This window comes from Suillus paluster (assembly GCF_016628075.1).
Source record: "Suillus paluster strain FC165 chromosome Unknown EDB91scaffold_5, whole genome shotgun sequence".
In the NCBI taxonomy this organism is placed as follows: Eukaryota; Fungi; Basidiomycota; class Agaricomycetes; order Boletales; family Suillaceae; genus Suillus; species Suillus paluster.
Genome location: NW_024537565.1, coordinates 946,733 through 973,713, shown reverse-complemented (window position 1 = coordinate 973,713; position 26,981 = coordinate 946,733). Strand labels below are relative to the sequence as shown.

Genomic DNA, 26,981 nt, shown 5'->3' with positions numbered 1-26,981 from the left:
AAGAGACTTATTTACATTTTCCCCAATGAATCCACACCAGTGAAAAGCTTACTAGTGATTTAACTGGCCTTCAAGCCCTGGGCCTTGTACATCACATGACTCTCTCTGCCTCTTGCCAAGACAATGTTATGCACCAACCATATGACACAATTCTTCTCATCTCCAATTTCCTCCTTCTCCTGAAAGTTCCTTTGAACTTGAAATTTTAGCTCCCAACTGAGAGCTTTGCATATTGTACCAACAGTGTCCTTTCCACTTGCTCAAAATCAGTTACCAGATGCCACAAGAGGATTATTTATCTTACAATGCCTCTGAGTCCTGGCATGATTATTCCTATTCTGCCCTATGCAAGAGAGCTTCTCAAGTCCAGCATCTCTCAGACCCTAATGTTGGTCTTGTTCTTTGTAAGTTTGATCAATCATTTTACTACATCTCTACTTATTTTCATCTTCAGGTCCAAAACATAGTCCTCTTGTTGGACCAATTTGCCCTCCATCTTTGGAATCCTGTTTCTCTGATCATGCTTTCAAGATTCTCATTGAGGGAGACAATGAGGAATTGAGTTACCAAGGCCTGGAAAATGACAAGTCTTTCATTGTAGAATGTAAAACTTTCTGCCCTCTTTCTTCTCATCAATGTACCCAGCGCATCTGTCAGGTTATTGTTGATGAAGACCATAATGTTGGCAATGAAGACTTAGTTAACCCCTCCTACTCAATTTCACTCAACCAAGCATCAACTCTATCTGATTGTGAATCAAGTCCATCTGGTGAAGAATCAACCCCTTACAGTATGTCTACTCCTTCTCATTAAGCTTCAACTTCACTGAATAACTCAGCTTCAGCTTTCCCCCACTCTTCTGTATAAATTCCTACACCATCTCTTTCTCCCATCAATACCTCTCTATTACTGGCACCTGCTGTCATTTTTATTAGTTTGGAAGAAGTCTGGACTAAAACAAAATGAGATGGCTTGCATTTTGTAGCTTCTAGGGGCACCAATATGATGCTCGGTATTTGTCTAATCTGGACATTGTCATCCAATTTGTTAGCACAGCAATATCACACGGACTAATAGAAAGTACCTGGGGGTGTGAGAGGAGAGAATCTGGTGATATGTACTGACTGTTTATGTGAGTCCAGAGTATGAAGTATGGTGTGTGAATTGATGTCAAAGACCTACGAAATAAATGATCAGGGATGCCCAGCAAAACATCATATGCACCATACCTGCACAAGATCTGTATCATCACCTGCAACAATGAGCTTTCCATCAGGATGAATGTTACCACTGTATGCAACATCCTTGAAACACAAGATCATCTTGGTCACTTTCTGGGTTTGGGGTGTATAAATCTGTACACACGTTGCTGCTGTCACAGCATATTTATAAGTTTCAGAAGGAGAGAACTGTATAGAAGGGACAGGTGCATATTCCTTGATGAATAATGGGTATTTGAACTGACACCAATATCATGATTCAGGTCTATGCTTAGTGGCACATGGAAAGGGAGAAGATAGTGTTGATAGTTTGTAGGCCCACAAATAACAACATCCTAAGAATAATCAAATCTGCACCCAATCAACCATAGGTAAGCAGTATTTGAGAATAGGAGAGAAACAAATGAAACAGTATATTATAGTGAGTTCAAACAGGTTTGGACACTATTTTGGGTACATTTGTCATCATAAAGTCAAACTTTTTGTGTAACTCTTGTGCTTTCCAACATCTTGAGTGCTGTAAGTTGGCACCTTGACAGTCAATTGCACAATAGTCACCATGGGCAAGAAAACACATGATATATGCAGTACAGCTGGCCAAGCAAAAAAGGATGCCGGAACACAGGCCCACTGGGATCAAAACCCAGAGAAGATTAAGGCTGCTGTTGAAAGAGATCTACACAAGTGCTTGGTTGCATGCCTACTGTATATTTGACAACTTATTTGGGGTTAGATGTCCATTACATCAAAAAATTTCCATCTGACTTCCTGTATATCAAGCATGATGGAGCATTGGTGTGTGACATTGTCCACAAGAACTTTGCATGCTCACCAGATGAACTTGAAGCTTTGCCCCAGCATGACAAAGTTGTTCTCTCATTAGATCATCTTCTCTCTGGCACTGTTCCTGATGGTATGCCTCTGTATCTTGCCATTCATTATGAGCACTTCCTCTCCAAAGACCACCAGAGATGTCTGGTTCTGTGATGGAATGAGGTTATGGCATCCCACCCTATGAACCACCTGAAGTCCAATATGAACTGTTCCACTACTGAAGCCCATTATCTGGGCATATGGGAGGTATTTGGGGCAAAATCACGCTTGATGGCAGACACTTGGGTACAGACTATTGAGGTGAAAGAATCGATAGACAAGCTACTTTGATATGTGTAGTCTTTTATGGCACCAAAGATTGCCACTGCATATGAGCAACATACTCCTCTTCACTGGAAGGCCCTGCAAAAGTGAGTGTGTGATGCTGTCAATGACAACACGGGCTGATACTATACTAGGGTTCATGCTCATGTCCATCAGCAACTAAGACATGATCTGTTGTCTCAGCCTAGGGTGGACATGGGGGGTCCATTTTTTACTGTGGCTGTCAAGGAGGCTGGCTCAGGTGTTGTTCACCTGGACTAGAATGACAATAGAGCCATCTATGCCTATATCTTTGCAGTTGGTGATTGGGAGGGTGGAGAATTCTGCATTCCCCAGCTAGGAATCAAGATCCCCATGTGACCAGGTTAGGTATTAGCCATACTGGCTCATGTGTTGGCCCATTTCAGCACTCCTGTGACAAGTGGGTACAGAATTGTATTTACATGCTTCATGGACATACTGCTATTCAAACATGTCAAGCCCAAGACAGTGGGTATTGTTGTCCTTTAGATCATCATAGAACAGTCATGCTATGATCAATATACCCATGTCCCATACTCCTCCTATAGCCTCAACCAATGCCAGATTAATACACCCTCCTTCAACCTCCTTCAACCTTGTCATCCCAAAGCTTTTCACACCTTGAGAGGCATACAACACAGATCAGCTCAAACATCATTCATTTGACTCATGTATCAAGCCATCTAGTCATTGATCATAAGAAGGGAACAACACTTTAGCACTGTATGAAACTTAGATTATACTGTAAACATAGAGGCAAATGGGTATTTTTCCTTTTCTTTTGTAGACATATCATCAGTATGTTGATGCTGATTTCAGGGATGACTCAGAGGGGAAGTGCATTAAGTGTATTTATGCATTCTATAATGAACACTATGGGAAGAATCAGTCAATTACAGATGTTGATTGGTTACCCAAGGTCTAGATGTTGTTCCAAGCATGACAATTCACACCAACTGGTTTTGATACAGTGCCTGGAGTTAAGGGGTCACTGGTGGAGCATGCACAATCAGCACCAATATGTCAAATTTTGATTTTCAGACTATTAAGGTGCCATTGTAAGTAGATACATATCATTATTTGAAGTACAAAAGTTCTATTCATGACACAAACTGCGAGCACACTTGCATCAACTCCATCTATCTTCCTCTCTGTCATGGTAGAGTCGGAGAGATTTTCAATATACTGATGTAATATAGCAAGATGTTAAGGGGACAGGGGACAATTTGGCTCCTCAACCTCAATCATGTTGAAATGATCAGGTCTATGTGCGATGAATGGACTGTGACCAAGGTGGTCAGGTGGGTTACCTACTGTATGATGGGCCTATATGTGCTGGTCTTTGTATGCATCCCAGTTGATACCATACTCATCAATTTCATCAACATTAAAATCTTCTTCCGGAAGCCTGAAAGCTTTCAGCATCAAATCCATGTACTCCACTTTGTAGAATGCTAAACCAATGGAGATTAGCTGGTGAACAGCTCCATTTTCCATCAGGCAAGGACATCTTATGCATGTTCCATGCATTTGCCCATTGTATTGCCTCCTGGTTAATGAAATGCAAGAAGAGGTGATGTAGCAACCAGATGTAAGCTGTATTGTTAGGGTTGAGCCCACCAGTTACTTTGAGATCTTGGAAAAAGGACTTTCATTTGGACCCAATCATATTGGTCCAGTCCACCCATAGTCTCTCAATACAGATGTTATGCACGCATCTGTAAGACACACTGAACTAAGTTGATTTTGGGTGACATAGATTTGAATCTTACCTCCTCCAAATATATAACCTCCTATCTTAACCTCACTGTTCCTCTATATATCTAGCAACAAGCACATTCTCCCCTTCATGATTGCCACATACCCAAGAAGGTAGACCATGATTTTTAATCAATGAAAGAAACAAGTCAAATACTGTGGCTGCACGGTTGTTGTTGCTGGTTCAAATCCCAGTGATGAACCTAGCAAAACCGTCTATAGAAGCATGGATAACAATTTTATAGTGGATCAGGCCTGGAAAGCGATTAGAATAAGTACATGTACCATGTATATACATACACACCATGTTGGCCATCATGATGCACCAAGGAATTATATCCTGTAACTTTATACACCCTTTGTGAGATTCATCGCACTCCAAAGGCCGCCACAGGGGGTCTATTGACACAAGCATAAGATACTTTCACATGACTGCAAGGAACATGTTGTCCAAGGTGAAGCAGGTGACCATCAATCATGTGCCAACCAAAGGTTGGAAAAAGATTAAGAATTTGCAACACAATTGCATCAAGCTCCTCATCCACAAGTGTGGACTAAGAGCTGGTCAATGACTAATATACCTGATGAGCTTGACTGTCTTCATCAACATAGGTGGCATAGACAGGGTCTCCTGGTTGCACTAGTTCTTGTTCAAGGGCTCAATGTCAGATAGTTCATGCAGAAACACCAAAAATCTCAGCAAATTCTGTAGACCCTCAGAGCTGGTAAGATATAGCAAGGACTTCAGGATCTATAAGTACTCTTGGGCATCCCTAGCCACCATCATACACAACATGGCTATGAGATGTGGGCTCAATGTCAGGGACATCTGAAGAGACCATTTTGGCTGCCACTAAGTCTGCAATCATATCTTATATGCTGTGTTCCATTACATCTCAATCTGATGGTGGAATGATGGGACCATGCCATATATGAATTTCCTTACATACATAAGAACTTTCCAACTACCTAGACAGACATACTTGTGTGATGTAATGTTGTAACCTCAGACAGCTCTGTACCTGCTTGTCCAATTGTGCTGCATCTCTAAGTTGAGTTTGCAAAGCCACTTGGACAGCTTCTTTCAAATATGAAAAGGCTGTAGCAATAGTTTGGAAAGGAAGGGGCAATTTTGCACTAATGTCAGCCATAGATATCTGATCATTGATAGCGATGGTTGTGCAATCAAATGCATCAATTTTTTTTGTCAAAGATAAATGTTTTTGTTGCACAAACAAATGTTTTCATCATACAAGCAAATGTTTTTCTCCCACAAGCAAAGTTTTCTAATATTTTTCGAAGTTTATTTTTGTCCAGTGGGGTCCCTCATACTCGCCAGCATTGTTATCTCACTCATGCTGGATCCAAGTGCAACTTCTTCCTGGTCCTTGTGCTCTTTCCTTAGCCCTCTCTCATGGTTTCTCTGACCTGGCCCTAGTGTTGTAGGCAAAAGTCCACCATTCTGCCAAACCAGTTCTGCCTGGCAGAATTCTGTGGGTAGTATGGTGGCACCCTCTGGCCTTCCGTGGTGGTCCATCCTCCTTTGAAATGGTCCCTCCCTGGCTTTCCCTCATGGTTCTTCCCTGGCTCCTTCCTGGCCCTCTGTGGTGGTACCTCTCTGGCCCTCCATGGTGGTCCGTCCTCTGTCATGGTTCTTTCCCAAAAAATTGTTGCTCCTTGACATGTGATCTTTTCCCATTCTGTCATGACCCTTCCTGGTGGTTCTTCCCTGCTCCCTCTTTTGCTCCTGATGCAGGTTGCTATCTCTCTGGTTTCTCTTCTCTCCACTGCTCTCCTTTAGTAGTAATACATATACACTCCATCTTCAATTAAAATTTGATTTGATTTATAAAATGAGTGTTGAGTTTAAGCTACTAAGTAATTACTTGGTGCCCTAGTGCTATTGGCAGCTTTCGTGCAAAGCAGTCTGCCCTTTTAAAACTTTATCTAGGCTGGTAGATGTTTGCAATGTGTTATGATTCAGATTGTACTTTTGCCAGTTTTCTGTAAGCCCATTGGCTTACCTGAGTTCCCATAATCAGCATAAATACTGTCCAAGATGATGAAGCATGAGCTTTCATTATCACTGCCTTTTGGTGTAACAGTTAAGGGACAACAGTCTTAACTACTTACATTTTCACCAGCATAACCTGCCTATCTAAAGCTTTCTCAAGTTGAGTACAATTTTGATAGATGTTATATAAATTGTAGGGGTAGTCAGAACTTTACAAAGGTATATCATTTTCGGGTCAATTTCCTGATGTAATAGCCACGTGACAATATATGATCGACTTGGGTCAGTACCTGGGCCCTGAAGACGCTGATCACCACTACCTCGGTCCACCAGCTGTGTGCACCCAGTTTGATACCCATGTACCATCTTCTAGCATAATCTGTAAAAATGCCTGAAGGAAGTACAGCAAAGAATGATTTCGTTGCTGCGGTAGCATCAAAACCTGATTCACCTTTAGCACCTCTCGATTCATTACTTTCCCCGAAAGGCCCAACATACGACGAACTTTCCCCAAGAGGATCCGTCGCAGAGTCCGACTATAACGATATAATCCTTGATGATGATCCAAGCTTCTCGACCGTTTCGCTTTCAGGAAACACCAGTCTTGTCTCCGAGGCAGACGCAGTCGATACGCTTTCCAAGCTGAACCGCCGGACAACCATTTCATCGGCACCCTTGAAAGCATTTTCTTCCTTGCGCCATTTTGCCCATAAGAAGTCTGCTTCGACAGTAACGATACCATCCGCACCTGGAAGTAGTATCCTCGCGCGTATCGGGTCACAAGGTACCCGCGATGAAGGCGACATTGATGCATTACGGAGTGCTGGAGAAGGGCAGCAGAAGCTTCATGAAGAATTTTTGCGCCTTCATAACCAGCGACGTGCTGAGGCTACAGAATCTGAACAAGGAGCCATAGACTGGGGTAAGGATGACTATCTACCAATTTTGCAGTTCTAACTTCAGCGTAAGGTTTCTGGGGAGCCGTCATTTCAGGTGATGTAACAACTTGCTGAACAATCTTGTATCCGATATTCATTCCACATCGTAGATTATCAGGGTTTTGCAGCCTCGAATCCCCAACGGCTAGCCAAAGCGATCGAGAAAGGGATTCCGGACGCGCTTCGTGGAATGATGTGGCAATTAATGTACGGTGCTTCCTGAGGCTCAACTCCTCCACTGATAAGCTGCTTGAGGCAGGGCAGCGTCAAAGGACATAGAACTAGAAAATACATACCTTTCTCTCCTCAAGGAGTCCAGTCCTCATGAAAAGGCAATCACGCGAGATCTCGGAAGGTTCGCATTTACTTTTGATGTCCACATCCTTGCCTTGACGTTCAATTCGCAGAACCTTTCCTCACCACGACTTCTTTACTGATGGGCAGGGCATCGGCCAAGAACATCTCTTCAACGTTCTTAAAGCATACTCATTGTACGACCCTCAGGTTGGTTATTGCCAAGGTCTTCCTTTCGTAGTAGCTGTCCTCCTTCTAAACGTGAGCTCCTCCTTCCTCTGGTTCAATTTGTTTTTACTTTCCACCAACTAGATGCCGGACGAAGAGGCGTTCTCGCTCCTTGTTAGGCTGATGCACTCTTACGATCTCCGGGGTCATTTTCTCCCAGAGATGCCTAAGCTTCAGCTCCGACTTGTATGTAGATGTCCATAACAACTAGTTTCAGTCACACTCACTCTCTGATATTAGTACCAGGTATGCTACTCACTTTGATCTCCGCTCCCTGTTTCAAGCGACAACAGTTCGATCGCTTGATAGAAGATCTATTACCCGTGCTCCACGTTCATTTCCTCCGGCAAGGCATCAAATCTAGCATGTTCTGCTCCCAGTGGTTTCTAACGCTCTTCAGCTATCGGTAAGCCTCCAACCTCCCCGGCGCATAGCATAACTCAGTGGTGGAGCTTTAGGTTCCCACTAGAAATTGTAGTCCGGATATACGACAATTGCTTGGCAAGTGGCATAGAAGCCATTTTTGCATTCAGCATCGTGCTGCTCCAGAAGAATGAAGACATTCTACTTACCCTCAAGTTTGATGATATCCTCGCATTTATAAAGAACAGGATTTTTGAGCGGTACGAGGTACATGTCACGTCATCTCACCATCGCACCCTGCTTGACAGTAAAATTGATAGGTCGAGCCCGTGAATCCGCAGGAAGACCGTATCAACGGTCCCCCTAAGAATGTTAAGTATCATGTAGACGCGTTCGTGGTGGACGCCATCTCTATGAAGATCACCCCATTCATGTTGGACACTTACGCACACGAGTACGACGACCTTGTCCGTGCCCGAGATGCACATGCTACCGAGATTGATACGTTACGAAACAACAATCGCAGCCTGTCCGCGCAAGTGTGAGTACTCGTCCGAAAATACAGCTAGCGGTCTTTGAACGTGTCGACTGCAATTATAGGAAAGAACTTGATACGAATATGGCGCAATTAAATGCGGAGCATGTCGAGGTCCTTGTAAGCCTTGACACACATGTTGTGAGTTCATATGGCTGACCAGTCTGTTGTCCAGAATCAGCTTGTGATGGCTCGGCTACGAAATGAAGAGCTAGAGGAAGAGTTGGTTAAATACAAATTACTGTACAGTATAATTTATTTCTCTTGCGCTATGGTTCTGAAATCCACTACAGTTATGCGGAAGTCATGCATCAAAAGGAGGATGCCATGTCGTCTCATCGCTTGTCAAACCCTCTGGGTAGCAGAAGAGGAAGTAACCACTCATGATGCAGACTTTGAGATCACAGGACATTGGGAATATACGCGAATTGGATTCCTCGGTGTTGTACATGTGTTATTAAGAAACTTCTCATTCCACTACACGGCAGACAATCGAAGGAAGAAAGAACGCCGACAAAGAACTACTTGGAATGAAGTCACTGTGCATGTTGAATCTACATACAAACGTTAAATTGTGGTCGATGATTTATTGACGCAAACACTGACCTCTTCCTGGCTGATTGTGCGCAACTCTCCAGAGGCCGTGGCCTTGCCCATGGCAGCGCCTACAACTATTTGCGCTTTTCGCATCATAGAAGAGTGCTTCGTAATCCAGTACTTGATCTCGTCTGGAATCACCTCAATCACGGCGACACGTGGGTCATCTTTGTCCCCTTTGTGAACCCCATCCTTCAGATCGCCAATATAGCCGGTAACGCTAAGTTCAGTCAACACCATGTCAATGCATGATTACGGTCGGACGAACCATGAGGACCAGTGCTTATGGATAAGCTCCTTGTCCTGAGTCACTTTGGCTCTTCCAGAATAGGACACCCAGTCGGTCGAAGATGGATCACAAAAGCTGACGTTGACGTGTGCGTCATTTTGGATTTCCTCGAACTTGTGAGTCACATTGTTCGCGAGGAACACCAAATTTATCTGCTTGTCGCTGTATGCTTTAGGAGACAAGGTGGTGCATATGAGAACGAAGAATAGTCAACAAGAATTTGATTCGTACGCGTGGCAGGAGTCATTGCTCGGGAATGTAAATTCCCGTTTGCATCGCGGGTGACGAGCATACCGATCTTTGCATTCTTTATGACGGTGTGCAAATCTGACAAGTCGTTAGTACAATGAACCAGTTATTCAGGAAACGCAATGCGTACCGGTGATCTTCTCATGAAGATTAATATTCTTATTCTCTGCAACGCGGGTGTAAGGATCCAGGCGGGCTTGTTCTTGACTCGCGTCAGACATGTTTATAAATGATGTGATAGTTTTGGTCAAGGAGAATATAGGCTGGGGATGATGGGTTTGAAGTTTATATATGCCTTGGAAGGCCGTCCCCTGACGTCGATGACCATGACGTCAGTCGGACCTTTGAACCACAATACCTGCCATATCAGGTAAGGAAAGCTTGGCGGATCCAGTTTGAATTCGAACTCCTGTTGCAATTCAATGATTTAGCCTAGATTCGAATGTGGCTATTGGTACGATTGTAACCAGTAAACGTTAGGAGGCAACAGTCAGGAGCAATTGCTGAACTCGATTTTCCCGCAGACTTGAGTTGTATTTATTCCAGTAGATGCCAGACATTGTATAGCTAATGAGTTGACTCAAAACAAACGTCATCATTGAGGCAAGTACAAGAAACATATATACAGCTACAGACCTCATAAGTAACAATACAGTTCGTGTGCGAAGCATTTCACAAGTCCGGACAACATCGAACAACAGGATTACCTCGACCAAGCAGGGGTCTGAGGCTCTGCTTGCAAATTTGGAAAATCGTCCGCCTCCCAAGTTCCTGGTATGAGGGCGATTGGGAGGAGCCAAGTGGCAGTGAGAACCACTCCATACCCTAGATGTGGACGCCGCAACGACCATCAGTTATGGCTTGATCACGTTGACGGATGGTACGGACCTTTATCAAAAACTTTGACTGCGGACCAGCTCCACGCAATAAAGGCTCCGATATAGCCGAGGTATGGTACAAGTCGGCGGAGAAAACTCATGGGGACACGCAGCTGCGGCGGCATGAGCGAGATTGGTAAATGATCGAGTAGCCACTTAAGTGCTGCCGTGATCATGGCAGCGCGTTTCGCAGCTTCAAACTGCTTGTTATTAAGTACGTCAAGCACAGGAGGCGGAAGGTAACTGAGATCAGACGCGTGAGTTTCAAAGGTGCGCGATTGTATCAGTAAAACACCTACATTCTGAAGCCCCACCACATTGCTTGAACGGAGATTTTTGTGGGAGATGGGAGCCAGACACGATATTCCCTTGCTGCTGGCTCACTTGCAGGAGCAGCAGCTATTTCCTCGGGTTCGAATCTGCTGCTTGACGCGCTTTGCTCAGTGATCGCCCTTTGTTTCCCCTTACGTCTATCGGAACTCTCGCTCTCGGCGAGCACTTGTTCAATAGACTCTGAAGGAAGGGGAATGAAGGACAGCTGGGGTGTGCGGATCTCTTCTCCATCTCCATTGAGCGAGACAATCTCAGAGCGTGCGATCTCTATCTCCGAATCTTCCGTGGGTTCTAATGGTCCGTACATCATCACCGATCCATTGTCATCTTCATACTCTGCGCCTGGGTGCAATTCCTCTGTTGCATCTACATTCGCCTCGGATATGCCATCCTTCTTGCTCAGAGGGGAACGTAATTTGTCTAACACAGACCACACGGATTCTCTTCCGCGATCAATCGACCCATTCATGACGGTGAATGAAGTCAGGAATGTTGTCATCAACTTTGAATCGGCGATGGAAAATCCTGGAGGGGGGATGGGGGGATGGTCATTGGAATCTATCGCTGGCGCTCCCGACTGAGCAGTATGAAACTGGGGAAAGGAAGTGGATAGCCCAGCTGGCATTGAGGGTAATGACGCGATCATAGCTTGAATTTTGCGAGCGAGAGTATCAGGTTCTGGTAGTTCGCTTTCGACTCTGTCCTCTCCAGCGTCAACTTGCAGAACATTATCAATCGCACTGCTGCCTGCCTCCTGGATCTCATCATCAATGATAAGGGGAGCAGGAAGGGATGCAGCAGTGGGAGTAGTTGGTTGTTGAACTTGATTGCCTTCATCCACGGGCCAGGACAATGGAGGAAATGATAACCGCTTCTGCCTGCGTGTGTACTTCAAAAACCTGTCTATTGTATTTGTCTTCGCCTGTGAAAGATTTGATGCGGATGATGATGAAGCTGCAGCCTCGTCTGCGCGTGCGGTGGACGTTGATTGATCTATTGTGGCATTGCCCTTGCTAAGGGTCTTGACGAAACGAGGAATGATACTAAGGGGCGGGTCGGAGCTGGGAGGCGATGCATACTCTCGAGTCATCGAGGCCATGGAAACAGTTTTACAAGTTACTGCGCGTCGTGTGCAGGCTGCAGCATGATATGTGTGGCTGTGCCCTATAAGGATTACCTTCTTAATTAGGTAATTGAGTCTTGGCGTTGCTTGACGGTTTCCTCGAGGTCATTACCCGCAGGGCCGCGGGGGACCGCAGGCCTTCCCGGGCAGATCATGTTCCTTCTATTACTATGTGACAAAGACAGATGTACTTAATCATGAACAGTACGCAAACTTCACTGCGTAGGCTTTCATGGATCGGATCCGGTGGTTGTTACGGCTGTCCTTTGAACAAAGATCCAGCACATACTGATGATATATGATCGCGCTTAAGTGATTCTGGGTGGGTCGGATATAAGTCGGTGGGAGATCAGATGGTATGATAAGATTAGATGCAAAGTACGGCAAACGAAAATAGCCCTCCAACTATATGTAATCGGTAAATGGTTCCGTTATCGTTCCGTTAAGGTCGAGGATACATAGACTAATCACGACGGGACCGCTTTCATTGCCTAGTGCACGATTGCGGTACTAGCACTAGTGACATATGGTACTAGTTGTATTGAGAACTACCGAGGAGAGATGGTTGTTTTCATTATTTGGGATAGTTACTTTGTGGGAGAATAGCCGCCGCGTGTTCTTGGAAAGATGCTGAAATGGGAAAGATGCTACGAGGCGTGGCGTGCAGCCGGCGCGCTGAGACAGGCAGAGCCCTGCATTTACTTTACATTTTACATTGTCGCCTTGACTCAAACCACCTGCATCAGACATCCTTTCATCGCGTGTCCTCAAGACAAGTTTACTTAAATCTAGTCTACCACCATCTAACTACCATCAGCTCATATCACCTCCTGGGACTCTATCATGAGCACTCTTTCCATACCCATGCCCGCCTCCCATCAAGACTCAAGTTTCTATCATCAGATGTCATCCTGGTCTCGCTCTTCAACTTATCCTCGTCCCCGTGACGTCTTGGCTATAACAATGAACAATGTATCCATCCCCACCTATATGTCCGACTCGGTCCATCTCTCTCGCTTCCCAATCTCCTCCATACGTCCAGATGGTCCTCAAAACACTCCCTCAGTACCACCACATACTCCCCCAAAGCCAGTCTTTCCGCGGTATGACCCTCTTCATGTCCTCTGCCGTGAACCCACCCCACCTCCACCCACAAAGCAGTCTTTTGAATCGATTGTGCACACGCTACAGGTGGCACCCGGTATCCTAGCCAATGGCGTCCTTACTGTGATGCTTCCTGCTGTCCGCGAGTTTCTCAGCGCTGCTGCCAGAGCCCCACCTGCAGCGCCTGAACTCCCGAGCGACACCAGGGTATTAGCGCTTGCTGCCCTTGCCGTCTTCTACCGTCCGCTGCACCCTGCACATTGGGTGTTTTGGAACAAGGAGCAGAAGAAGAGGACTGCAGCAGTTGTGCAGAGTGTACTCGGTGAGTGCATTTGACATGTTCACTCTCATTCGGCCTCGTACACGATAATGTCTGGATTTCTGCGTCCCTGCCTTCGATGCACATCGATTCTACATTTCAATACAGTTTTGTCAACTATGTATTGACATCCGCTTCAGATACCACTCCCACTCCCATCATCTCGCCCATCGGCTGGATAGCCACCCAAGACAACCTATGGATTCTTGGTTCCCTGCAACACGCTTATTCTAGTGCGCTCTCTTCCCAACCTTGGTACACCGCCTACGTACCCTCTGAAAGTGAAACCCGTATGAGTCTCCGCAAGCGCAAACCCACCTTGTTGCAAGAACAAGCCCTCGAAGATGATGATGACGAACTCCTCGCGCTTCCTCCACCCAGGAAGCGCGCAAAGACGCGCAGGACTGCCACAGCTGCCAGGAGTCCGAGGAAACCGGAAGAATCCTCCCTTCCTGACAAGGCGGAGCCAGAGGAGGTGCCTGATGAAGTCGAAGCAGGCAACGCACTACTGGAACCGGAAATGGATATAATGCTAACGCGCGCGGCGAAGCGCGAGCTCATCGAAGCGCCCGTGCTAGCACAGGAAGCGGAGAAATCTGTCTCACCGGAGCCGCGTAGGAGCCAGCGGAAGAAAGGCGACTCGCCGGCGTCTTCGGCGACCACTCTCACGCGCACCCACTCGCGGGAGTTGTCGATGGAGTCTGTGGAGGGAGCTGAAAGTGCCGGAAGTAGCACTGTTTGCGAGGAGGAGCCAGACAAGGAGAAAGAAAAGAAGGGTCGTGTGGACAAGGCCGTTAAGCGTCTTGACAAGAACGAGGAGGAGGGAGATGACGAGGAAATAGAGGAGAAGAAACCTGCTCCCGCCAAGAGACCTCGCGCTTCAGCTTCTCGTGCGAAGCCGAGGTCTAGGGCCGCACCAAAGAAAACTACGAACACCAATACCTCTCCTGAGGAAGACGCGGAGAACGCAGATGATACTCCTGCGCCTCCTGCGCCCAAGCCGAAGTCGCGCTCCCGCCCAAGGACGCGCAGGCGATAGACTGGCTCGGATTCTGCTTGTTTCAACACAACGACGGATTTCTAACGCATTTGGATGACCGAACGACTATATCAAGAATTGCATCGAGCACCGGAGGACACCACACATCACATCGCATTATATCGCAGAAACATCGTGCTTCGTCACTGGTCGGGATAATCTGGCCTATCAAATCAGGATTAAAGGAAAGAAGGGAGGAAGCATTTCAAAGAATGAATGCATAGAATGTACTATCATCGATTTTCAGGACTGAGAAGGTTGTTGCATCATCAGTTCTTTTTTTTCTATTCTCTTCATTTTTCATTTTTTGTCCTCTCACCATCATTTCCCAAATTTCTTTTCTTCTTCCCCTTCCCCTTCATTTCCGATCTCACTGTGCACCACCACTGGATTTGTCACGGGCAAGACCCATCACTTGTTGTCGCACTGCTATCGTTTACATCCTTTCATCAGTGTCACCTCCATCACTATCATCACTTTTCTCGAATGTTTTTTCTCGGTTTGTTCTAACTTCTGTATGTATCATCACATTACCAGCAGGTGTGTACATGGCGAACTCGCCCTTGTAGCGGCAGAGATCCTGGTGTATATGTACGACTACTACTATAGATAGCTGGGAGCTCTGCTCAGACTGCACGGTTGCAGAGCTGAGAGGGAGGTGTATATTATTTTCTTGAACCTTGCGCTGTGGATCGGGTCATGATATAGATTCTGAGCGCTCAGCGTCGAGCTTACGCGACGCGCCACAACGACGCGGTGTGACAAGTCACGTGTGTGTGAGTGTGTCACATTTGGTGAATTTTGCTCCGACTTCAAGCTCCTCGATCGTGTGCCTTCGTTGCCATGGACGTCCACGACGATTCCTCCACGTATATCTCTCGAAGATCTTCATTAATACTCGCGATGCGATCATGCTGCGACCTTAATCCCTGCCGTGCGGGAACTCAAGTCTCTGATAGCCGCATCATGGTCATAATCATAACAGACTCGGAAGGCATACACTGTCACAGGCATACACTCACTATCTTCTAAACCGGGTGTTGCTGATGTATTATTGACGGCATGCTCACTGGAAGTCCACTCCAGTTAGCAATTTGCCTTGCTTTGTTTCAGACTACATTAAATTAACTTCCTACACAGTATTATCAATACTCCAATCCGGGACTCGGACTCGGACGTAAGCACATTCTTGTTGTTTCAATCACGCTCTGATATTCCACAGCGGATTGGGAATGCAACGCAGCTTTTGGGTCCGAGGTTGCCATCATCCATGTCTCCTTAGCGCAGCAGCTTCCTCTGTGGGCGACCATTCCTAATGTGACTCGGACACGGCTCATCTGAAATATCAGAATACTTGCTAGGATGGCGGATTGTCACTTCGGCAATCTACGCCGTGCCCGACATATCCCCGAATACCACACTGGGACTCTGAGCCTGAAAACTGGATTTGGTGGTTCTTACTTAACAGCGACTTGCGTTGGATATCCTGGTCGAGGGCACGGAACGCTTGGCTTTGGGTATATGCGCCTCGTGTCGCTGTGCGGCACGACACCGCGTACGTACTCAAGGCTCTTACTTAGTCCTCGACGCCATGGCGCTTCCATCCACTGGCTGCCCCGAAGTTTCTCAAGGCGGGACTACAAGATGGCTCCCTGTATTCTGGACCTTTGTGGAATCGTAGAACGTCATCGCGCCCTCCTTCCAGCTAACTTTCCCGTGGAAGAATAGATATGCCGTAGGCTGCTATCACCGCCTTGCATCGTGCTTTGAATTCGCCCAAGACGCCTCGAAAAGCACCGTTCTCGTCATCGTGTACGGCATGCATATACCCACGTTCATCAGCATCCCGCTCTCCACGAATGATGCCATGGTGCCTGTTCTTATCCCCCATGATGACGTGGCCGCATATTTAACTAGGCCGCAAAGGTAACAGGACCGCGCGCCAGATGCTCGTACATAAAGCTTCGGCCCCTCTGGTTCTATGACCGTGACACACTAAAACGAGCTGCCATGATCCAAATGGATTCATTTGCCCACGCATCGTTATCCATCCCAGCCGCCGCCCATCACGATGTCGTGCCGAACGTGGAATACCTCGCGGTTCTCGAACGTTTTCGCAAGCCTTGGTCCTACCGAAGAGCGTCGTTCCATGGCATCATGGGAGCTCTTGTATCGCTGGTTTCTCATCATTATCAGGACACCACTTTCCATTACCAAATCCACAAACCTAGATGGCCCTTCATTAACGTTCGGCCGTTCCTGCACCAAACAATCGATTCTCATTCTAGCATAATACCGCAACGCCGAAATTTCTGGAAACGTTTCGCCTGGCCTTGTATTTAGCTTAACGAAGCGGCCGTCAAACGTTCTTGCCGCTATTAAACTCTTATCTGGACCTATCGATTTACGGCATGATTCCCAGCAATCAAGGTTACGTGTCTGGTGCGGAGATCTTATCTGCTGTCTTGTCCCCATTCCATACTGGACGTTTCACGTTGACATCCTGATACAGTCTTATGCCTGCCCCTTGACGTCTACATGTTGTCTGGCCCTTCAATGAGCCGGCCTTGGCACGATGAAGATGTGTGCTGCGGTTGCGCCGCAAAGAAGATTGCCTTACGTTTCCTTCGAATTCCTTCTCCTGGGTCACGAGACAGCCGATTGTCTTGCTCAATTTAGTTCAGATTCAAATTTACTCTTGGTCTTTCTCGATATCTGCATATTATTGGATATTCCATTGACATGCATCTCTTCGTCTCGGTTGGCCTCGGTTGACATGCATCGCAGAATGGAAGCCTCGAAGACTCCTTATCCTCATTGGTCCACAGTGGCGACGGAACCAAACGCTCGTTTATCTCGACGCAGATAAAGCCAGGAGATAAGGATATGTGCCGTCTGCCGATGAGCTTTGCGTATCCAACCCGGCAGAAACGAGGAACGAACGGCGGATGATAACAGCGATAACGTTCTGCCACATCCACAACTCCATTGGACTCAACATGCACGATGACATGGATCTGTCATATCTGGATGTGTAACGTTGCGTGTGCAATTACATGTAACAACTAATTGCATGACACCCAAGAACCTCCGCGAACGTCTCCCGCGAAACTCGGCGGGAAAACGCATTACTCGGCACCTGCTTCGAGCGAATAGGCTAGGCGTAATGTACGGCAGAGCCAACCGCCGGTTTCAAATTAGCCCGACCCATATTAACGCGAAAACCATTCATGCGCCAGTCTATCCGCGGACCCCTAAGAGATATGGAATTCACCGACAGCGATGTACCGTTTCAGTCGCAATTTCCGCTCGCCGCATGGTAAGTTTCGTGGTCGGTGCTCAGCGACGCGAGGAATATTCCGCTGCAAACGTTCAGTGGCAGTTGGGGAGATTGGATCACCCCCGCGCCTACCGGTACCGCCGGCGACTCGAATATCCCACGGCACTGCAAACATATGCTATGATCGCGGTCACCAAATTCATCTCCACCGTGGTTAGCTGTGCTTGGCGATCAAAGCTTGGACCCACACTTCTGTGAAGTGTTCGAGAGTGTTCGAGGACTAACGTCTACCAAGGCCCGGACGAACTACTCATGGAAGCAAAACCATCGCACTGGAGGAACGGGTCCGCCCGTGAACTTCTCGGTTTGGAACGACGCTTTGATGAAAGTATAACAGCGGCATCTTCCCTCTTCGCACAAGTGGTAAGTCCATGGATGGGAAGGGACTGGACTGGTGCTAGCGCTGATAGTCCGGTGGTAAGTGGCATCACACTCGGTGTATCTAGGCTACAGGACGTTCAAGGATTACCCGGCAATGGTCTCAAGTATTCTCCCGACATTATTCGTGGAACTATTTGGGGCACCTTTGCTAGGTTAGATTCGGCACCATTTGAGCACCATGATATGAAGTCACGTTGAGATTGAGTGCCCTTCGATCGACCTACCGCCGCGGGAGAATAGCGAGGTTTGGATATCAATAGCGAGCCAATTACTTGATTTTAAATCAAATGCCCACGCACGTATCACACTCCTTCAAATCGAACAAGAAATCTGCCTAGCGGCGTTAAATGTATGTGGGGTTGGATTATGCATACGTCGAAACAGATACTGACTGTCTTGTGAGCGCCAGAAAGGCCAGTGGGCGGCGAACCGCGCGGAATTGCAGGGCATCACCGGTGCGGTAGGTTCTTTCAATTTCGCTTAGATGAGATTGGCACGATAAGTCGGACCAGGCTCCCAGCACTGACTTACTTCTTGTATAAAACCACGCCGTCAACCCCCCTGAATGCTAAGTTAAAGATTTGAGGACATACCATTCATCACCCTATCGTTATTTCGGAATCCTATGTAACGTTTTGCCCATAGAAGGAACGACGGAGACCTTTTATGGTGCTCCCAGGGGAGATTACGTGCTCTTGTGACCACCAGGTGGTATGTGGTACTTGGCGCGGATCGAACGATATTTCGGTACGCATGCATGGTCGATATATATATATATATATCGAGGACAATCCGTGCTATTTTTCTCAGAGTGTGTCGTTAGATCTGGACTCAAGATGTTCCTGAACCAGAACATGCTACCAAAAGTAGGCGACGTACCGCGTAGGTAGGCGAGACATGTGTAAATGAAGTTCCTTGATCAATGACGAACAACAAGGAAGAGTTATGATTCAGAGAGCGGGTTTGGAGTTGATTAAAGGGCGGGGAAGTTAGGGATAAGTAGATGAATGGATGCAAGGCGGTTAATTACGTCGAGCTCCATAGATGGAGGGCCGCGAAAGGCGTGGCAAATAGATCAACGGTTGGTGAACCTTGCAATTGACAGACTTCGCGAATTTGGCAGTTCTCAGCCTCTCCTAGCCCGAAAGTTAGGATCACCGAAAGTGGAGATGGAATTTTGGCAAGACCCGGAATCTGAATGAACGTGTTGGCTGTGGAGATATAAACGTGCGGTCCACTGTCTCACTCTACATGTGCATCCCACATGACCCTATCGCCGTTGACAGCGGTGTACTGAGTAGTTGGTAGTTATCCCCCCCCTACATCGTCCTCGGGAAATGTGAGCCCCGGGAACCGAAAGGAAGGGGGTTACTTGAGTTAATATTTTGGGTGGACGGTGGATGACCCGATGAGGCTATACATGGCGTAACTTGTCAGGCTCTACAACACACACAACGACTATGAAGCACGTCTACTACTGCTGTACATCCGTAGTTATATTACTAGCTAGTAAAATAAGTGACATATAATAGTTTTGAATGAAAAAGGGACGAATGGTTTAGCTGTGCTTAACTATAAGCGCTGTGACCTGGCAAGGCATTACCAAATTCTGCTTCCGTCTTAGCGGGTCACCCAAACTCACTCAGTCATTGTTGCGCTGGCCACCGCTTTCTCTCTTCCCACTAACATCATCTCCCTTTTCTCAATGTTCTCCCAGCCGTCTTCCTCGTCGGCTTCTTCTTCATCTTCTATTCAAAAGATGAAGAAACGGTAAGTTAACTTGTTAGCCTCATGCTCCAACATTTCTCACCCTTCCTCATCGTATCTCTTCAGTAGATGGACGCGAGAGCAATTGCTGAATAGTCTTGAGGTCATTTACTTTTCTCATCTACTAATTTATTCATCCTAATTTATTGTTTCATTCTAGATCTTGGGTCCTCTAGCAGCACCGCTGCCACCAGACCTACCTCCATCACCTCCCGCTTCCCGGTCAAACTCCCTTTCCCCACCCAAGAGAAAGCATGAGTCAACTCAGGAATCCGATGTAGTAAAGCGTTCTCGTCTCACTGGGCTACCAGAGAAGCCCTCATCACATCACCATCATCATTACCACCCACCAGCACCACCGCCTCCACCTCCTCAGCAACCCATCAGGTCCTCAAACCAAGTTCCTTCATTCAACTTGCGTTCTGAGCCATCAGAGGATGGTGAAGTACGAGAAGATACCAATGCCGTGACTACCCGGGGTCCGGCGCCTGCAGTTCTCTCAACCACTGTGCCTGTGCGGCGTCCGCGGCGTGGTCGTCCAGCACCTGCCTCATTCGATGAAATGCATGATATATATCACAAGTACGGTAGAATGCTCAAGTATTCAGGCGATGCTCGCTTCTGGTCCACATATCCTGCCACACACAAGGAGTATCGTCCTTTGGCTAACCCACCCCCTCCCAACTCTCCATATCATAAACATGGAGGCCTCATAGCCCGCCTAGAGCTGGTAGATGCACTTGTCTGCTTCACCTACTCATTGTGGAGCAAGGATTTCAGCAGAAAATCTTGCTTCCGTGAGACTTGGGCTACAATCGAGGCATTCCTTGGCTGGTGTAAAAACAAATGGATCGCTGAGCTTGATACCATTGGCGATCGTGAAAAAGCCCTCTTGGGCTTGATGTAAGCATACCCTTGCTGTGGTTTTCTGTTTCGCTCACACATTTAACGCAAACAGCTGGATGATTGAAGGATTCATCCACGGGCGCAAGTTCTTCTTTTCAGCCAAGATGGTCATAGAACCTGAAATGGAACGCACATGGGCGAAAATGAAGGCTGACATGGCAGCACTCAGCAAGGAGGCGGAGAAAGCGGAGATGAACGGCATGGTGGGCAGCGCAGGGCAGCTATCCCTCGGCTCACAGCCGACACCACCAATGCTTCCTTCTCCTGCAAGCATAGCTCCTGCTAATAGCGCGAACTCCACGCCCATAAACAGCAGTGCGAGCGGCACTCCGAACGCGAGCTCCTCCTCTAGCAATACCAGTCTGGCCAACTCGTCCGCTCCATCGCGGCCAGCACCTCCAATCTCTACCGCACTCCCGCAGTATATGCACGGTCTTCTGCCTCAGACAACCAAGGGACAACCCGCGAGCTACAATATGGTCGAGGCAGCTGCTAAGGCAACAGCGACCATTGGTCCCGTGGTGACGTATTCCGTCAAAGAGTTGTCAGGTGGTGTAATGGCCGCGGGATACTGTATGGAGTATGCTCAACGCACTCTGACCCTGCCCATACTGGCACGCCATTATCCCACGACATTCGCCCGAATGATGAGCTCAAGTCTAACTGCGCACGAAGAGCATGAGCCTGACATCGAAGATGAAGAAGGGGAACTGTTCTGGCCTGGCCAGTGTGTAACCGGAGAGGGTCTCGGTTGGGTTTGCCTGATGGGTAAAGCCATGATCAAGGAATTTGGTCGTGATATTGGTTATCTCGGACTCGCTGGCGTTGTCCCCAAGCCCGCTCCTGGACCGATTTCAGGCGACTCGTCCCGACATGCGTCCGTGCTCCGGTAGCAGGCCATACCATTCCACACGCGCGGTTCTCATTTATTATCGACATCATCAACTGGAGTCACGATTTTACTTACTATCCATGGAAGATCTTGGATGGATTTTCTCAGATTTTCTTGGAATTCTGCACAAGGTTTTCAAGCCTTTCCGATCACTCGCCCTATCGCGCCAGCCATCCTCTATGGACGTTGCCTGCGCTCTAGCGAACGCGTCCTACCCTTCGTAGCACTAAACCTGCTGCACGCCCAGTGCATTTAGCGCTCTCAACATTAGATCGAACTTGTATTATTACTCATATCACTTGTCATCGATATTACCTCTGCCCTGGCCTGCCGAGACCGTCCCTTTCCCTACCGTCACTACCCGCATGCTGGTCTGCCGACTCTTGTTCTTTGGGTCTAGAGGATGTGCTAATTGCATCATCACCGCCACCTGCATTCTCATCCCACCGCCTTTTAGCACTGGCCTCTCATCCCTTGTATTTATTCCGATCTATACGAGTCCGTCCGTCGTCTCTCCTTTTCTCTGCTGTTTGTGAAGGAACCAAAACGTACATATGTACTTTTACTATTTTATCGAGTATCGTCAAAGACAGGACGCTCGAGGCTGAGACAGCTTGGATACCTGCGCCCCATGTATACTTCATTTTCTATCCTTCATGGGGTTGAGAATTACTCTGCTTGTTTGTACACCTAATTCGATTTCCTGCATTTTCCTTGGATGCGCGCGCAGAATTCTTCCGTGATCCTAGGTCCGATCCATGTGAGCTAACCGCCAGAAGCGGTGTTGGTTTCAGATGCAAGGCACATAGTTCAAACGTTAACTCTCAAGGGGGGTTCCATGTCATTGTGGGAATTAGCCACCATTCCATACGTATATGGTTGATGCGGGATCATGCGTGTGCATAATGTCATCGGGGTTAACATACACATATAACAGCATGGGTGCATGAGCGTAGCGTTGATAGTGAGGCAGAAAAAAGGAATATCCAGAAGCCCATAGCAGTCACACCTGGACCGCGCAGGTCCTCCCAAGTACGTGAATAGTGGGTTTCACCGGTTGGACTTGGCAACACGCTCGAGCTCGTCCTTTTTCTGTAAAATGAAATCGCGGAAATGAGGTCATGATCGCTGACAGAAGATATTGGTTTACCTTAATGGCGTACGAGTTCGAGGAACCCTTGGCGGCGTTGATGAGTTCATCAGCAAGGCACTCGGCGATGGATTTTACGTTGCGGAAGGCAGACTCCCGCGTCTGATGTCAAGTCAGGTGAGCAAAAATAATCATGAAGGTCGGGACAAGCTTACGCCGATGGTCAGGAGAGCGATGGCCTGGTTGACTCTCCGCAGGGGTGAGACATCGACGGCTTGACGACGGACAGTACCCTGGGAGCCAATACGGGTGGAGTCTTCGCGAGGGCCGGTGTTGACGATGGCATCAACGAGAATCTATATATTGATCAGCATCTTGAGTTGTGTAGCTGCTTCTGCCCGACAGACCTGGATGGGGTTCTGGTCGGTGAGGAGGTGAATAATCTCGAATGCATGTGCAACAATGCGGACAGCCATAAGCTTCTTGCCGTTGTTGCGGCCCTTCATCATCAAACTACAGCCAAACGCTCAGTGTCTTCACCTTTGTGGAAGGATCTTTGGCGCACCTGTCAACCAATCGTTCGACGATGGGCATTTGTGCCTTCTTGAACTGCTTTTTGGCATAACGGCCAGCAGTGTGAGGCAGGTAAACGGCGTGGCGGACTTGGATGTAGTCCGTGAGGGAAATGTCCTTTACTTCGACACTGAACCGAAATCATATCAATATAAGGACGGTCCCCCGACAATTTAAAGTCGAAACGTACTCCTGGGTGTCCCACTTTCCAAACAACTTAATTTCCTGACCGAGCCTGGAGACGTCCTTGGGAAGGGTGGTGGCCATTTTTAGGTGCTTGAGGGATCTTGATGCTAGGTGACCTTAGACCTTTTGCGCGACGATGAGCGGCTGTTTGCTCCTGTTGTGCCACCATGGGAGAATAAGGTTTACCAGCCTTCCGGCAAAGGCCGAGAACTGTACAGTTCCAACCTATGCGTAACTCGCTTCAACCTCGTGATGGCAATCATGTTCAGACTCCATGGTCACTGGTGTGACTTTAATTCTTCGAAAACTTTTTTGCCGATGCGCCTGATCCGGGTAGTTGACATGATTTCAGATCGGTTGTCGTCCACATGTCGTCCGCAAAATTTACTTTGGACTGTTTACCGTGTACTTTCTGAACAATGCCCCGACTAGTGATCCGAGCGGATTTGTCTGATAGATATGCTCTACTTCGAATCACATACCGAAGCGTTGTTACTCCGTTAAACTCCTTGGCTCCTGGTGCGTACTAAGTACAACATCATGTTTGCGTCGATGGGGGCAGTGTCGGCGGAGTCACGTCATTGCCTTTAATTAATCAATTTGATCTTGCATAGTGTGGTACCTGCTGCAACTATGCTACGGATCTGGTGTTCGGCATTTCTGTTTTGATTGGCTTCATCATGATACGTCTAAGTTGCAACCAACCTCATCGCCAATACCAAACTCGCATCCACTACCTTGACGACTTCGCTCTTACTCGAACTACGCGAGAGAGAGAGCACCCAACGTCTCACATAGCTTCTTGGTATGTTTTACTTTATTAAAAAGTTCAACATCTGAACGGATAAACAGTACATCATATTTCATGAAGTGAGATGTAGGCACAGTCGGCCTTAAACACGGAAGCCTCACCTTCTCTATCATATCACCGATTAGGATAAAAGGAGTGTGCTGGATTTACGTCATATCGTAGTGACTTTGTGTTACGCTACTTAACGTTCGGGAACCGCTTTCGTTCGTTCGTTCGTTCGCTCGTGTCGGTTTGGTCTGAAACTGACCTGAAACAAACGCTCTTACGGACTCTATTGTCACTTGGGCGAAACATGGATACCGCAAACAGACCCTTAGTAAAGCTTTGCGATGCAGATATTACCTTCTACTTAAGTATTAATTGTTGACTTCCAGAAGCATGCGGACCCGATCAAGTTGGCCCGGTGTCCTTTCCCCAGAACTACTAATACCAACATCCCTCGCCTTTTAAGGTCCCTGCGAGATAGTGGTCTCTTCAACAGACTTTGGCTCCAGCGAGACACCCCCTCCCCCTTTCACACGTCCTGTACCCAGTATAAACCATGTCTGACGCGGATGACATACAAATTTTTGTGAATGTCGCTCATAGTGTGTGGATTACTCGTATTTGCCAGTGTGAGTATTAGACGTGCTTCGGTCGACATTTCCACTTACCTTTTGATATAGTGTCTCCTTGTATCATCTTCGCTTATGATTACTGTATGTCCCACTTTCGTATCAAGAGCCGTATGTGCTGACGCTGACACTTGTGGTCAGTGCTCACGCTCGATCGAGAGGTGCTGTGATGTTCATCATTGTGTAGTTCAACTCTCTCATTCCTACATTAGGTTGAATTCATATGGGTCAGTCTTCGTCAAGTATCTGCAGGTCTGGCTTGCTAAAGGCCAATGTCATAGAATCGGCCTATAACAAAGTGCAACATACTATATATCATTGTAAGGTTTCTCCCATGCTTGTAGAATGCGTTTGAACGACAATCAGGCGAGATTTGGTGGCGGTACAATTCTCATGTGAGTTCTTGCTTGTTGAAAATGAAGAATAAAGCCGCTGACTTCCTTCCTAGTCTCTCTGCCGCAGGTGGTCGCAATTTATCTCGGGCTCGAATCGCCGCTGACTGACTTTCTACTCACCAGCATCTATGAGCGAAAATACTTCTACAAAGGTATGTTTCTCATCAGCTCACATCTACCCCACATCTGGAACTGAACCCTTTCAGTTGTAAGTTGTACATTATGAACATCGACATTGCATCAACTGTTCATTAACACAAAAACAATACCATTAGCTGTGAGCAGGAATTTCTAGCAATAAGCTCAAGTCTGATATGGATCTCCAGGTGAATTCTTCCTAACATTTCAAGGGTGGGCCAGTTTTGGTGTCCTTTGGGCAGTTCAGCGTAAGACATATTCTTGCAAGCAGACGAGAGCACTTACCATTGCACAGTCATATTGCAACTCCGACTGTACGCTCTGTACAGTCGATCTCAAAAAATTCTAATTGCAATGGCGATCGGTTTTGCGATGGAGGTAATACTCATGTCCTACTTTTTAGCGATAGGCACGGCAGAGAATATCAGTGAGTCTCCACATCCGCAATGAATCGCTCTGAAACTGACATTGTTTCCTAGTTACAAATGAGCCACTGCCGGGCATCAGATTCTGTGCCGTCGCGCAATCATCACCTGTGGTTGCGGACGTATGGCTGCCCGATATTGTTTTCGGAGCATTTCTGTTCCTGCTTGCAGCCTGGATTGGTTTCAAGAACGGGAGATTCGACTTCAACATCTACCACATGGAAAGAAAAACCCTTACAGACGCTCTTGTGTACGGCAACGTCCATTACTTTTTATGGTAAGTAGGGTCCATTATACCCACGATGCATTGTTATCATTGCATCTGATAGCATACTCATCGCAAACACTGTGAACGCGGGAATTTGGCAAGGGTTAGGGGTAGGTCTAAACTCCAAAGTTGTGCTCCTTTAACTTATCACTCAAACAGTATAGCTGGTTTGAAGTTCCAGAGGGGTTCGCGGCTGTCATTGAAGTCATCCTTGGATGTCGGATGGTGCTGGACCTTAGATCAGCAGCTGAAGGCTTGCATATAGTGGACTCATTCCGACTCGGAGAGATTCTTGGTGCTAGGGATCTAGAGGGTCCGTGAACATCTTCGCGGCCAGCACCTAAGAGTTCAACGCTTCGCAAGGTCAACACCAACTCACCCAAGAAATTGAGGCAGCGTCTCCAACTAGTTCTAGGGAAAGCTCTCGCGCTCTCTCCGAGGGAGGAAACAAGACACGTGTCTGATGTAACAATCTGTTTCCTACCCAATCGACTAGATACTTATGCACGACTTCGATAGAAAGTCTATCAATCCCCTCGATACACCACATTTGTTGTCTTTTTGCAGTACGAGCATCAAGGTCTCAGCTACACGGGCATTCAAAGTGATTGCCTCCTAATTGGAGGTAACCGCGAGGGGGCGAAATGCACGATAAATCAGTCCCTCTCAATAATGTTGATCGTGAGGGGTAGGGTGGGGTAGGGAATTAATTAATCTAGTACATTCTTACAGATC

At 47.2% G+C, this 26,981-nt stretch overlaps 11 protein-coding genes across 11 annotated transcripts; 6 read left to right on the top strand and 5 right to left on the bottom strand.

Annotated features, from left to right (window-relative positions):
• Positions 1 to 1,070: 1,070 nt before the first annotated feature.
• On the bottom strand, positions 1,071 to 1,472 carry EDB91DRAFT_1045336 (uncharacterized protein; the record flags this gene model as incomplete). Its single annotated transcript, XM_041313183.1, has 2 exons — positions 1,071 to 1,178; positions 1,230 to 1,472. Coding segments are annotated over 2 exons (351 nt in total), but the record flags the coding sequence as incomplete, so codon positions are not given.
• Positions 1,473 to 2,255: 783 nt separating this feature from the next.
• On the top strand, positions 2,256 to 2,738 carry EDB91DRAFT_1078311 (uncharacterized protein; the record flags this gene model as incomplete). Its single annotated transcript, XM_041315007.1, has 4 exons — positions 2,256 to 2,354; positions 2,394 to 2,464; positions 2,513 to 2,619; positions 2,677 to 2,738. The coding sequence occupies 4 exons, from the start codon at positions 2,256 to 2,258 to the stop codon at positions 2,736 to 2,738; spliced, it is 339 nt and encodes a 112-aa protein (XP_041182258.1).
• A 1,787-nt stretch (positions 2,739 to 4,525) lies between these two features.
• On the bottom strand, positions 4,526 to 4,711 carry EDB91DRAFT_1045362 (uncharacterized protein; the record flags this gene model as incomplete). The annotated part of the gene is made up of 1 exon (XM_041313185.1): positions 4,526 to 4,711. A coding segment is annotated over one exon (186 nt), but the record flags the coding sequence as incomplete, so codon positions are not given.
• A 1,753-nt stretch (positions 4,712 to 6,464) lies between these two features.
• Positions 6,465 to 8,940, top strand: EDB91DRAFT_1106000 (rab-GTPase-TBC domain-containing protein). The gene is made up of 13 exons (XM_041317457.1): positions 6,465 to 7,093; positions 7,141 to 7,164; positions 7,220 to 7,316; positions 7,369 to 7,464; positions 7,517 to 7,664; positions 7,716 to 7,817; positions 7,872 to 7,877; positions 7,925 to 8,037; positions 8,090 to 8,261; positions 8,315 to 8,535; positions 8,595 to 8,649; positions 8,705 to 8,772; positions 8,823 to 8,940. Exons 1-13 carry the CDS (start codon positions 6,559 to 6,561, stop codon positions 8,914 to 8,916), a joined length of 1,731 nt encoding a protein of 576 aa, XP_041182256.1. The 5' UTR covers positions 6,465 to 6,558; the 3' UTR covers positions 8,917 to 8,940.
• Positions 8,941 to 9,918, bottom strand: EDB91DRAFT_1105998 (uncharacterized protein). Its single transcript, XM_041317456.1, has 5 exons — positions 9,795 to 9,918; positions 9,647 to 9,742; positions 9,395 to 9,584; positions 9,136 to 9,346; positions 8,941 to 9,083 (listed from the first exon to the last, which is right to left on the bottom strand). The coding sequence occupies exons 1-5, from the start codon at positions 9,883 to 9,885 to the stop codon at positions 9,066 to 9,068; spliced, it is 606 nt and encodes a 201-aa protein (XP_041182255.1). The 5' UTR covers positions 9,886 to 9,918; the 3' UTR covers positions 8,941 to 9,065.
• A 201-nt stretch (positions 9,919 to 10,119) lies between these two features.
• On the bottom strand, positions 10,120 to 12,033 carry EDB91DRAFT_1105997 (uncharacterized protein). The gene is made up of 3 exons (XM_041317455.1): positions 10,842 to 12,033; positions 10,553 to 10,785; positions 10,120 to 10,489 (listed from the first exon to the last, which is right to left on the bottom strand). The coding sequence occupies exons 1-3, from the start codon at positions 11,972 to 11,974 to the stop codon at positions 10,368 to 10,370; spliced, it is 1,488 nt and encodes a 495-aa protein (XP_041182254.1). The 5' UTR covers positions 11,975 to 12,033; the 3' UTR covers positions 10,120 to 10,367.
• A 955-nt stretch (positions 12,034 to 12,988) lies between these two features.
• On the top strand, positions 12,989 to 14,460 carry EDB91DRAFT_1078307 (uncharacterized protein; the record flags this gene model as incomplete). The annotated part of the gene is made up of 2 exons (XM_041315006.1): positions 12,989 to 13,424; positions 13,562 to 14,460. The coding sequence occupies 2 exons, from the start codon at positions 12,989 to 12,991 to the stop codon at positions 14,458 to 14,460; spliced, it is 1,335 nt and encodes a 444-aa protein (XP_041182253.1).
• A 3,073-nt stretch (positions 14,461 to 17,533) lies between these two features.
• On the top strand, positions 17,534 to 19,071 carry EDB91DRAFT_1078306 (uncharacterized protein; the record flags this gene model as incomplete). Its single annotated transcript, XM_041315005.1, has 8 exons — positions 17,534 to 17,779; positions 17,804 to 17,953; positions 18,011 to 18,217; positions 18,254 to 18,333; positions 18,371 to 18,530; positions 18,585 to 18,636; positions 18,890 to 18,928; positions 18,992 to 19,071. The coding sequence occupies 8 exons, from the start codon at positions 17,534 to 17,536 to the stop codon at positions 19,069 to 19,071; spliced, it is 1,014 nt and encodes a 337-aa protein (XP_041182252.1).
• Positions 19,072 to 19,793: 722 nt separating this feature from the next.
• On the top strand, positions 19,794 to 21,980 carry EDB91DRAFT_612236 (uncharacterized protein). The gene is made up of 4 exons (XM_041327882.1): positions 19,794 to 19,951; positions 20,015 to 20,051; positions 20,109 to 20,851; positions 20,907 to 21,980. Exons 1-4 carry the CDS (start codon positions 19,887 to 19,889, stop codon positions 21,745 to 21,747), a joined length of 1,686 nt encoding a protein of 561 aa, XP_041182251.1. The 5' UTR covers positions 19,794 to 19,886; the 3' UTR covers positions 21,748 to 21,980.
• A 613-nt stretch (positions 21,981 to 22,593) lies between these two features.
• EDB91DRAFT_612168 (ribosomal protein S7 domain-containing protein) lies at positions 22,594 to 24,016 on the bottom strand. The gene is made up of 6 exons (XM_041327880.1): positions 23,600 to 24,016; positions 23,402 to 23,539; positions 23,244 to 23,349; positions 23,052 to 23,192; positions 22,897 to 22,998; positions 22,594 to 22,838 (listed from the first exon to the last, which is right to left on the bottom strand). Exons 1-6 carry the CDS (start codon positions 23,674 to 23,676, stop codon positions 22,797 to 22,799), a joined length of 606 nt encoding a protein of 201 aa, XP_041182250.1. The 5' UTR covers positions 23,677 to 24,016; the 3' UTR covers positions 22,594 to 22,796.
• Positions 24,017 to 24,947: 931 nt separating this feature from the next.
• EDB91DRAFT_1243795 (uncharacterized protein) lies at positions 24,948 to 26,710 on the top strand (the record flags this gene model as incomplete). Its single annotated transcript, XM_041322339.1, has 12 exons — positions 24,948 to 25,020; positions 25,072 to 25,104; positions 25,162 to 25,181; positions 25,233 to 25,247; positions 25,365 to 25,415; positions 25,483 to 25,567; positions 25,742 to 25,801; positions 25,849 to 25,980; positions 26,033 to 26,255; positions 26,308 to 26,356; positions 26,406 to 26,559; positions 26,610 to 26,710. The coding sequence occupies 12 exons, from the start codon at positions 24,948 to 24,950 to the stop codon at positions 26,708 to 26,710; spliced, it is 996 nt and encodes a 331-aa protein (XP_041182249.1).
• Positions 26,711 to 26,981: the final 271 nt, after the last annotated feature.